The sequence below is a fragment of the Melospiza georgiana genome, chromosome 8, assembly GCF_028018845.1.
Source record: "Melospiza georgiana isolate bMelGeo1 chromosome 8, bMelGeo1.pri, whole genome shotgun sequence".
NCBI classification, from domain to species: domain Eukaryota; kingdom Metazoa; phylum Chordata; class Aves; order Passeriformes; family Passerellidae; genus Melospiza; species Melospiza georgiana.
This window is the reverse complement of record NC_080437.1, coordinates 21,107,172-21,119,438: the sequence shown is the minus strand read 5'-3', so window position 1 is coordinate 21,119,438 and position 12,267 is coordinate 21,107,172. Positions and strand designations below refer to the sequence as shown.

The 12,267-nt window shown below is 35.4% G+C and overlaps 1 protein-coding gene across 2 annotated transcripts in view; it reads right to left on the bottom strand.

Moving 5' to 3' along the window:
* Window positions 1–509: 509 nt before the first annotated feature.
* Window positions 510–12,267, bottom strand: part of HECTD2 (HECT domain E3 ubiquitin protein ligase 2) — a 32,434-nt gene continuing 20,676 nt past the window's right edge. Inside the window, exons 14-21 of one of the 2 annotated variants that reach the window (XM_058028883.1) lie at window positions 9,725–9,813; window positions 8,553–8,711; window positions 8,188–8,262; window positions 7,466–7,553; window positions 7,108–7,214; window positions 5,832–5,947; window positions 5,069–5,212; window positions 510–3,038 (exon numbers count right to left, since the gene is read on the bottom strand). In XM_058028883.1, the coding sequence (XP_057884866.1) occupies window positions 2,918–3,038; window positions 5,069–5,212; window positions 5,832–5,947; window positions 7,108–7,214; window positions 7,466–7,553; window positions 8,188–8,262; window positions 8,553–8,711; window positions 9,725–9,813 (899 nt within the window). In that variant the 3' untranslated portion in view covers window positions 510–2,917. Of the gene's footprint in view, window positions 3,039–5,068; window positions 5,213–5,831; window positions 5,948–7,107; window positions 7,215–7,465; window positions 7,554–8,187; window positions 8,263–8,552; window positions 8,712–9,724; window positions 9,814–12,267 lie in introns of those variants that run through there. The other variant, XM_058028884.1, reaches the window with a different exon arrangement.

Sequence of the window (12,267 nt, the reverse complement as noted above, 5' to 3'; positions counted from 1 at the left end):
CCTGTTCCAGTGCCTCACCATCGTCTGAATACAGAACTTCTTTCTAACATCTCATCTAAACCCACCCTCTTTCAGTTTAAAACCATTTCTCCTTGTCCTGCTGCTATCTCCCCATATAAAAAGTCCCTCTCCCTCCTTTTTGTGAGCCCCCTTCAGGTACTGGAAGGCTGCAACTGCATGTCCCCAAAGCCTTCTCTTCTCCACTTGGAACAACCCCAGCTGGATCCATGCTGAAGATCCATCCTATTTTACAGCATTATTACACCATGGGATGCACCAGAACACCTGTAATTTTGACACCTGTAATTTTGTAAATACGAAATTTAAGTCTTGATGTATGTCTGGTTGTTGGAACTTAGTTTCTTCTCAGTGAGCTATGCAATGTTTTAGCAGAACTGTTATGGTAAAAAAGACTTCTCAAGAGAAAAATAAACCAAAACCAGAGAGGTTGATCATAATTTTATACCCATTATGACCAATTTTGGAAATCTGAAATTATACAAGTGAGGTCAGCATTTGAAATACTTGATTTAATGACTGGACAATTTTGATACATAAAAATAGATACTTAGTAGTGAACAAGTTTATACAAACAAGATTTCTTTTGTACAGTACAAAACAATGACGGAGATAAAAAAGATTTGCTGTGTTACAGGGCAAGACACAAGAACAACAAAACACCATTGAATAAATTTTTTAAAATTATCAGAGGCTTCTTTCATAAATACAGTGTAATGCTTTCCTTTAACAAATACAAAATTTACTATTTAATTTATCAACATCAGGAAATATATAAAATGTCTTTGAATGACAATCTGATTTAAAAACTGATGCAAATACAATAGCATTTTTAGAATTCTGAGGTAATATTACACATTATCTCAAAAAAAGCTTCAATAAATAAAACTGAACAGAAGGCAAAGTGCAATTCAGTGAAAAGGAGAAAAGATAAAGCTCTTATTTTAACAATAGTAGATAAATAGTTATTAAAAGCAGGTTTAAGCCTTAAAAAAATATTTTGGCTAATTTGCCATGTTTTCAGATAAACTGTATAGCTATTTATTCATAAGCCAACCTTTGATGAATCCAATTCTCCAAAGAGAGGAAAGGCTGTAGGTCCTTGTTTCCAGGTTTCCTACTTACATCCACATTCAGGTGTTAGAAATTTAACATTGCTTGCAGCTATCTAGTTCATTCAGTGCAACAGTGGAAGTTTAATTTATTTCTCAACATCTGAAATCCTTCAAGTTAAAATTAATTTTAAATTCTCCATTTGGGAGATACAATGAAAAAATGCAGAATTTTTCAGTGCTGCTTTTAGCACGCTTCATGCTAACCTAGCACAGTCCCAGGCTAAAGCCAATGGAAATTTTATTACTGGTTTCAATGACAGCACTATGAATACAGTGCCAAATATTCTAAAATATCCTAATATTTATCTCTGCCTTAATAAAACAGTAACATCACCAGTAACTTTTTTAGGAGAAATAAAAAAATAAAATTTACACTTAGCTATTGAAGAATATCCAGAACAGCTTTGAAAGCATGAATTAGACAGATTAATTTGTTAATCCTTCATAAATCTGTTGATTGTATGTAAATAATACAGAGAAGGAAAGAAGACTAATATAGTATTTGAATACAGACACTACAAGATAGATATGCATCCATGCCCCTGCAGAAGTCAATGGGGAAAGCTGACAAATTAGATGCCAAAGTGTCTCAAATGATCTGGGCCTTATTCAGTTGAAAGAAAAATCTACAGAACACACAGTAGCTGTTCAAATTTAAAACTATACTGCATGCTGACAAAGTCTTTCCATTTAATGAATAAAACCCAGACTTACAATTATTTCAGTATTTTAGAACCATTTCTTCCCTAGCTGCTAATTTACTAATTCAGAGCAGACATACCAATTATTCTTTTCACAAAGTTTGTGCAGTGAAAACACAAAACATTTTTAAATGCTGGTCTCAAAGTTAATGAAAGTTGCGACATTCTTCAGAAATGTTATTATGTTCACTTTTGTCACAGCTTATTTAAGACTTTCAGCAAAGTTGCTGCAAAAAAATGATACCATAATACACTATATCCGTTTTCCACCAGTTGTGGATATAACTGTTTTCCTAAAGCATTTCACCAGATGTGGAATTTATTTTAAATATTTAGTTTTGTTTACTATAATGCTACAGTAGATCTGGCTAGTTTGCTGTTAAGAATAGACATACAAATTCCTTAATACTTGTAGCTTGAACTTGAATCCCCTCAAGCTGAAAAAATACCTTTTAACACTCCTGTACAGTCAAGTGTAAAAGCTGAATATACAACATCTAAAACCTCTTATTCATAAAAATAATTTTTAGCAGTAAATGGCACTATCAAAACCCTATTTCTTCACAGGCCGTTATTTACATACTTCTTAGCTGGTTTCACAAAGCAGGAAAATCAGAATAATAAAACTACATACATTTTATAAAGACTAAAATTCCTATCTGCCTTTGTGAAAAAGAAAAAAAAAAGCTACATGCTGATGTTTTGTTTTTTCTGCCACTGGGATTAACCAATAGAGAAATATTCTGTATATTTTCTCCCAATGGGATACTGTGATGTAAAGGAATTATGATTAATAATAAAGTGCTCTTAAGAAAAACCTAATACTTGGGAATTGTCTTAGTTGGGTTTTGTTTATCAAACAGATGAGCTTTTTGTACAAAGAAAGCTACTTCTGTGACAAAGCAAGCAGCAAATGTATTGCCATTCAAGGAAAAAACATACACTTCATATTTAATTAAAAAAAAATTATCTAAATGCAATAAAACCGGCACAGTATCAAGAGACATAACAATGAAAAGCTTAAAGGCACAATCAGAAGAGAGTGAATGCTACATAAAAATGCTGTTCTTGGAGTATTTTATCTTATTCCAGACCAAACCCCTCGGCATTTGAAATTCCAATTATTAACTTTTGCCTCAGTTCCTTCTTGTTCTTGTAAGGAGGGAGACAAAGCTGGTTGAAGCAGGTATGTGCCACAGGTAACCTAAAATAATTTTAAAAACACCCAGCAAAACACATTTAAGAATAATGCTATAGAACCAGAACACTGCCAATTGCCTTTACATTTTCAGTTAAACATTTCTTAAATAAGAAATCCTATAAAAGGAACATTTATCCCAATGTTAGTTCAAGTTCTGTTGAATGCAAGTAACACCACTGCTGGTGAAAAGTACTTTGGATGAGTTTGTTTGCCTGCAACTCCCTCCTCCCTCTATTTTTTTTTTTTTTAAGTTGGAAACATCTCCTTCCAAATTTTGGAAACTCCAGGTACCACACAACTTCTCTAAACAGAGAATCTGGGTATAGTAAGACTCCACACCATGAAAAAGGAAGGTGGGTCCTGCAGTAGGTACAGTGGCACAGTTCTGTGTCTGTAAGGATACAGAACTCGGGGTTCAGCCTGGTACAACAGGTCCTTACAGACCTCAGCGGGGAGCTCTGAGGAACTGACTGAAATGCTGGAAAAACAACAGTTCACAGATTCTGGTCTCAGCTATACCAACACTTCCAAGTTTCTTCTGAGAGAGAGCTTGAATATATGTACTGGAGATATGGCTAAGGAATGCCTGACTGAAACACTGGAAACTTTGTTTCTCACTAGAATGGATTAACTTGATGAGCCACAGGTAATAAAAAGCTACAGGAACTTCCTGCCATTTAAATTGTCAAGTGACATGAAGGACGCCTGAGGATATATACTTGTCCTACAGCTGATAACTGGGAGGGGAGACAGGAGAGAAAGGCAATGAGCTGCAGCTCAACTCGCCATTTGGAAAACACACTAAAAAATGTATTACAGTTGGACACACATATTTTGTGACTCAAAAGCCCTCTAGGTCTCTCTTAATTTCATCCCTCAGTCTTTTGAATGGCACCAACTTGGCCTTTGATCATTGGCAATCATGCTCAAAAAGGGATGGAACTCCCAGATCTGGAAATCCAAGTTACTTTTCCTCTCCCTGCCCTTTAAATGATCAGTGAAGATCTGTTAATTGGACTGGAGTCATGGCTTCAGAATTTGGAAAGTTGAGAAGCTTTTATTAAAATTGCCAATTTTTATTACTATTACATTCTTTGATCCTATTGTGTGAGTAATGTGATGGTGGTGTCTACATTTATCCCTGTGCAGGCAGTCTGACAGTAACAATTATCTTGCAAAACATGGACCTACAGCAGTTTAAATTCCACACTTATTTCGAAACTCATTTTCTCATTTTTAAGAAAGAGAAAAATTTAAAGAAGGTACATAAAGAGTGATTCAAAGTTGACTGATTTATCTTCATTTCTCATCTGATCTTCATGTTCCTTTAAATGTTACTGGAACCAGTTATTACCTCATTGAGAAAAGCATTAGAAATTATCACAGTAATGAGGTAAATTAAATTTAAAACAACCTCAACATTTATTATGTTTATGCCTTTAGATCAGCTCTTCACAGAAAACCCAGCAAAATTCATACTTTGAAAAATATAGTTCCATTTAAATATTTTGATTACTCTAAGTGTTTGAGAAATCTAGGTAAAGCCAGTAATTATTGCTTCACAGAGAGCTTCAGAGCAGCAAGTTTTTCTATTAGGCTTTCAAATTATTTAAACTGACTTTCCCCAGTCTTAAAAATTAAAAAAATACTAACTGGCTTGCTATAAATAATGCCATCTAACTCAAAAAAAATCAGAAAAATTCGTGGTAGTTCAAGGTGTATTTTCATTAGATCAGCTGTCATGTTTGGAATGATAAAAATAAATAATTTATTTGAATTGAAAACATGTAAATAATCCCTATAAATAATTAAGAGTCCTAAATGTAAACACTGACTGGAAAAACAATTTCCTTCTTTTTAAAATTCATGCAATCAATTAATGGGTATAACATTCTGAAGGCAAATCAAAGGAGTTCATGCAGTTTCTTCCTTGCACACTCATTTGCTCTTCTGTAAGAAGACATTCAAGAGCAATAAGGGCTCTTGGGAAAAAAATAATGAAAAAAGTTTTAAAAATCCAAAACCTTACTTACCAATTAGTGGATGTTTCACTCCTTGAAATCTTGAAATTTAGATCAGCCATTCCTCCCACAGGTACTCTATCACTTCCTGTAGCAAAATGTAGCAGCTTCTTTTGAAGATCCAGAGAAAATCCAAGTACTACATCCCAGAAGTATCTATGCTCGGGGCAGAGGGAGAAAAAAAAGTTGCAACATGCAATATCATAAAAAAGTAGTATGAAGATGATAATAAAACTACAAGTACTACATGGTGAATATCACTTACTGAGAGTTTAACTAATATAATCTATAGGACATCAGCAGTACTCCAATATACAAGGGTAAATTCGCAAGGAATTGACAAGTCCAATATTCTATTAATTTTTGAATGATCTCTTGCCAAATGATGCCCCAACCCACTTATCTATAGAAATAAAAATGCCTTCTACTCACTAATATAAATGTCCTTAGTATCAAAGAGAATTGAGTAAAAAAAGTATTTTTGGAAGACTGGATAATGAAAATACTGACATTTCACATGCAGGATTTGGGGCTTTTCTTTTCAAACTATTCCACTTCAATGTGGTCATAATCTTTTAAGGACATTCAGTAAACACATACTATTAAGGTTCTAATTCTTCCTACTTATGACAATTTTGTAGTGTCTTTGTCTTATTCAGAAATAGGTTTCTAAAACTTCAGTCATTCTCAGGTTATCCTTGAAGAGATTACTGCTGGAAGACTAACATTCCATGACATTTTAAACTCAGTAATTAGAATAAAACCCCAGGCCTACCGTATAGTCAGATCAGTTTTTTGGTAGCCCTCATATTGGGTACTCCTCTGTAAAGCAGACATGTCCAGTTCAGGACTGCCACAGACGAGAATTTCAACCTCCTCTGGACGAAGTAGCTGCCAAAAATAAGGGACAAAATACTTAATTTTTTTAAGAAGATGAGAAATTATGCTACTAGATTAATTTTTTATTTTGTCATTACAGAAAAATTAACAGAATATCATTCAACATAAGTCTCTAATTTTGATACATACTGATTATAGAAAAATTAATTGCTCAGCACTTCGAAGAATCTTTTACTGCCATACATAGTAGAAAGGTAATTACAGGATAACACAATATTTCAGCATATTATGTTCTTCATTTCTTCATCATTCTTACATTTATTACACTGACTTGCCTATGATGTGATCAGACTACAAATGAGTCAGGAAGTTTGTACATATGGAAATCTGAGAGAGGGTATTGATGTCAATTCTGATTTCAACTTTCATTTCATTTGCACTGCCAGTCCCCAGCATGGGTAGCTGAGCAGCAGAGGCTGACAGAACTGCAAAGCAAATACTTCTAACAATAAGCCATGTTTAATATCCACTAAACTTATAACTGCAGAGCCCACTTATTATTTAACTACAGCACCATCAAGTTGCATGGAAGTATGCCATGGCATTTCAATGGATTCTCATTGTCCTTCCAGAACCTTCCCTGTGGTTGGGCACGCCTCACTTTGCTGCAAGGTGTCACACTCACCAATTTCACTGGAATTTAGAAAATCCCTGACAAATTGAAACTTTCTCTTCTTTCTCAGTGCAGAAGGGATACTGTAAATTAAAAAAAGGCATTCCAACAGCCAAACAGGACTGAAAATAGAAGAATGTTTAATCTCAACCTCACTGAGTGCTCTTCCTGCAAAAAGCAATATATGTTTTCAGAGGAGTCCATCAGGAGCACTCAGACACAGATGTTCTGCAGTTCCTAAATGTGGGAAATACATAGAAACCTTGTAAACGTTCACTGGAGAGCCTGTGATGTGTCTGTGAATACATAGTGATAAACCTGTCTTCTGGAGCTTTATTTATGGCTTTTCAATGAAACACTACAGAGAACAGTTTATTAATTTCTGATTAATTTCTTCTACTTATGTTGGATTAATCAAGTCTATAGATCAGTCAAGATTCTTTGCAAATCTTAAAATCATCCACTGCAATTTAATTTAGATAACTCATTGTCAAATACTTGAAATAGAAGTGAAGAGTTATCTTTCACTTATTCTTACCAGTAATGCATATGAAGCACAGACACTATGAAATCCATAATAGAAAGCTGCAAATTGTTTGTAGATCGATCTATTGAGAAGAAAATCAACATAGAGCTGCACATATTCTAAAAAAAAAAAATTATTTTGTTACATTATAATAATTTTAATCAGTAACTTGTTCTGCCCTCTAAAATTGTAGTGAATATGAAAAACAAAAGCATTTAGTTTTAGATACCATTAAATTGGTAGGCATACCAGAAAGAACTACAGCCATTTCATTTTCACACTCTGTTTATGAAAGCATAGGTTTATAGAAAGGAGAAAAAGGACAAACTTAAATCTGCAAAGTATGTGTGGCTAATACATGTCAAATTACCTTTCCTATTCCTATTTGTGACTGGAATTTTATCTCCATTTGGCTTTAAGTTGTAAGATTTTATGACACCAAATTCTTCCTGAAAAACCTACAGAGAAAGAGAAGTCAAGGTGAGCACTGGAAAATAAATCAATATACTTACAAATGCAAAGATTATGTCATGTATTCCCTTCCTTTCTTCGGCACATGCTGTAATTCTGAGGGTTGTGAGGTTTTTACAAGTTAAATATTGCAGTTTTCAACAAATTGCTCAGAAAATTAGTATTCCAAGAACAAAGATTGACCCTGTTACATAGTGGCATGTCAACCTGACCTGCAGGCTCTGAAGCCATAGAGCTTTTCATACAAAAGAATAGCACAGGAGCAGCAAATGCAATTAAGAAGGTATTTGCTCTGCTGTAGCTCACCTAGGAACTAAGTACCACCAATATGAAATTTCATTAACTCGTATGTGTATTCTGAAACAATGAGTAACTGAAAAAGACTTTCCTGACTGAAACAGCAGTTACAACACACAGGTCAGGCAAAACTGTAAAAACCTGAACAGGCTATTGCTAAAGTGAGATTTCTTGGACAAAGTGAATACAAAACCCAAGTAAACCTTGACTATCTTCTGGGTTAGACAGAAAAGCAAAGAGCTGGAAATGCACCAGCAGCTGGCCAAGCGACCCTGGTGGTGAGCACTGGGATCACCTGCCACTTAGAATTGTGCATTTAATGACCTGAAAGGTTGAGTAGAAATCCTCTTCAACATTGCCTTCATAGGACAGAAGTTCACTTAGTCCATGCGCCAATTCCTACAATATGAGTAAAAAACTATTTAGTAAATCTACAAAATTAAGTGATGCACTTTGCCAGGATATGCCAGCGGCATTGTTTTACATAGAAAGCACCTTGGAAAAAGCTGTATTTTTAAAATGCATGCTATGCTAGAAAACACAGAGATTTTATGTTTCCATCAGAAGACAACGTTATCAGCCTGTACTGAAAAAAAGCTGTTTTCAAACAGTTCATAACTCTAGCATTAAATATGAATAGATCAGGTTTTATATCAGTAATTTTGCCTCTTAGAAAATGTAATACTTACAGGCATAATCTGAAACAGGTCATCTAACGTGACACCACAGATGCCTACAAGTGCATTATGATCACAGGGAACAATGGGAGGACTCAATAATTTCTTGTAACAGCAAGGTGGGAAACGAATATCCAAGGTGATACTGTTATATACAGCAAGTCCCATAAGCTATATATGTCAAAAGTTAAGGACAAATCTGACACATCCACATTACAGTATTTTTGTAGCTTGGAAAAAATATTTTAAGATTCATGCTCAACAAACAGAAGGAATGTGAATTATTTCATTGTTTCTGGGCTGACAATTTTAAATACAGTTTTTCATTACAATTAAGCAGTGGTTAGCATGGTCAAATGATGCACATTGACAGAATGCTTGAGAATCTTCTCTATAATATTCTATACAAGCATTTCTACAATAAATTTTCCAAAGCATTGTTATGAAAAATAGAAAGATAAATATGTATTTTCTAGTGAGAGATCAATAAAGCAATGTTTCTTTTAAATAAGTCTAAAAGCATTAAGGCATACCTGCACTGGTACTACAGCTCATCCATTAGCATATTTTAGTCCCATGAAACCAATTTGAAATGATCCCAATTCAGTTTCTCACAAGAATAGAATAGATCTGTTAGAAAAGACCTACAACCACCATCTGATCCAACTGCAATCAGTTAATGGACACTATTAGACAATTTCAGTGGAGTTATGAGCATATACTATCATAAATTGTTTGACCGAGGTCTTAATTTATAAGCACAACAGAAAACCTAGAAAATAAACTAGTGCTCAAAATAGCATGTGGCTTCCATTTTGTAATAAAAAAGGCAAAAAGCCACATACTGCTCAATGGGGACTTGAATGAACTATTAATGGACACAGACACATTGATGTTTACTGAAAGAAACTCCAAGGCTTAAAATTACAACTTATAAACAAAAAAGTTGCATGTTTAATATTGAATTAGCATTTTCTAACTGTAAAATGTACCATGTACCCACACATCACCATTTTCTTCCTATTTTTAGTTCACTTGCTTGAACAATATTGAAAAAAATACATTTAAAATGGAACATAGATGTATACACAACCTTTGAAGGAGCTTGATCCAGTGCCTTATTTCACCCTCACACCATTAGCAGAATGTCGTTCGGAACATTCTAGCAGACATAGAAAGGATACAGCTCCAACCAGTCGGAATTCTGAGTAGTTGTCACACTTAAAGCTGCTGAACCAATGGCACTGCGAGTCCTTGTGGTAGGTGAACATGCCTGCAGAATGGCAACATGACCCTTAAAAAGGCACTGAGCTTTGTAAGAACTCGTACAAACCCTCCTCTTTCTTACCCAGGCCCCCCTGGAATGCTCCTGGGGTGCCCACGTGCCATGCTTGCTCTCAGGACCCTGTTCCCACCCACGGCAGGAGCCTGCAGGCCGGTGCTTGAGAAGGAGCACCAAGGGCAGTGCCAAGCCTCAAGCAGGCTCAAGCCCACCAGCCCTGCTTGGTGCTGGTGCAACAGGTCCTCCAGCTGTGGATATTTTACATTTTCCCTATGCAATCTGTTTCTTCATTGCACTCCAGCATCGGTACTGCCACAAATATTAACTGTCTAACTAAAAATTTTCTTACTGCAATGTAAACTCACTTCCTCCTCTCTTTCTAGGTCAATAGCAGATGACAATCCCAAAAAATGCTGGCATGAATCCCATGAGACAAATATCATAAGTTTACCTTCTTAGAATAGAAAACTGTAAATGGCTTATGTTATACACACACTACCAGCAAAGGGATATGTTTCATATTTTCTGTCAAAAAATTATACCAGAAAAGTTAAAAAAGCCCCAAACCACACGTACCCTAAAAAAGCCACTCATGGGTCTAAATGACAAGCTAGATCCTGCTGAAATCATGAGTATAGATGAGTTTGACTGCTATTTACATCAGATGCAGAACATTCTGTTTTAAAGAGTGACAGAAAGTAAAAACCTACATAATGAAAGCAGATTGTTATCTGTTAGCTCTAAAATGCCTCGGAAGTATTGCTCAGAGAATTAAGACATACTCCACATAAGGGTGCTCTAATGCAGAAGTAAACTGGATAAAATGTGATGGTCTTTTTGAATTTGTTGGAATTGAATGGGCCAAGCTTATTATTGTTGCCAAGGTCTGTACAAACCAAAGCAATGACTAGTTCTAAGCACATCTTGTATGCAATAGCTCACTGTATCTCTGTTTGAAAACAAATGAGGTGAAAAATAATACTTAATTAAAAAAAACCAAACCAAACCAAAGTCCTTTTCATTAAAAAAAAAAAGGAATGAAAATCCAACTTTTCTCAGGGACATCTAGTTCTTATGATAAATTACAGGCAAAAAGCTGCCTTCACATTTTTCCCCCCAATCTCCTGAACAATTTATCTTTTGAAGTCCTTTTTGAACTTATCACAAAACATGACAGACCCTGCCATTAGACATTGCCAGAAGCAACAGAACAGCTGCATGTAAGGCAGAGCAAAGCTCACATGCTAAAAGATGATAAGGATGTTGGAACAAAATAGGTTTCGAATCCCATTTGTTAATTCTTCACACCAAGATAAAGAAAGCATGGCAAAACACACAGCTGACTTAATTAAGAGTTTTTAAATTCCAGGAGTTAAACCTGAAGAATCAGTTAACCCTGGAAAGGGTAATAACAGTGATATTTTCCCTTCCAAGCTTCTGACATGTTATTTGCATCTTAAACATTACAGACAGTAGAGGATACAGTCCCTTTCCAAGGGACAAGAATATTTCTGAACTCCTCCCACACTTGGTTGATAGTCGTAACAATGAAAGAATTTGCACTTTAAAGTAAGGAAGTCTGCCAGAAAGAGTGAAAAAATAAATTACTCTGACTGTTTCCAAACTCATCAGTTACCAAGCTCTGCTGACAGCTTTTTTACTAACGAAACTGTCAAACTTAAAGAATGCTTTCTGCAGGATAAATTGTTTCCTATTAAGGCTATCACCAATGTCATCTCTTCACACAGACCCCATTTTAGTGGAAAAAGGGCTACAGGCAAATTATCTCAGCAGATATGATGACATATTTATGACTTAAAATTCTGTACCTTTAGAAGTAGTCCTAATAACAATAAAGGACTATGATTTTAAGGGACATGAACACTTCCAGGCAAAGACAGGCAAGCTCAATGACAATCAGGTGCTATGCTCAAGTCCCTGGAAATCAGTTTAAAAGCCATCCTGGCAACACTTTGCACTACTGATGCACTAAGTCATCAGTAATGTATCCATGCACAGGGGAAAGTTCATTAGAGTGGTGAAAAAAACACACCCAGATCAATCTACATCACTATAAAATAAGAGGATAGAACTGCTTGCTTATGACTGCTCACTCACATCTTACAATCTCCTGTTTAATCAAAAAGCCTTACTTTTTTTTCCCCTTGGGCATGAAATGCCCTTACAGGCTCACAAGTCCTGGTAACAGCAGAACCAGGCTTTTTCATTCAGGCTCACACCTGCTATACTGTCTCTGCTCCTGACTGAAGGACCTTTCTTTCCTGAGATTACACCAGACCCCTTTAAGAATACTGACTACACAGATATCATAAACAGAATGTATGACAACAAAGATTCAAGTAAAAACTAACCTCTACCTATCCTAGTCACAGAAACAGTACTACAATGTGCAAGCACTCTCAGTGCAACTACTAGCACCAAAAA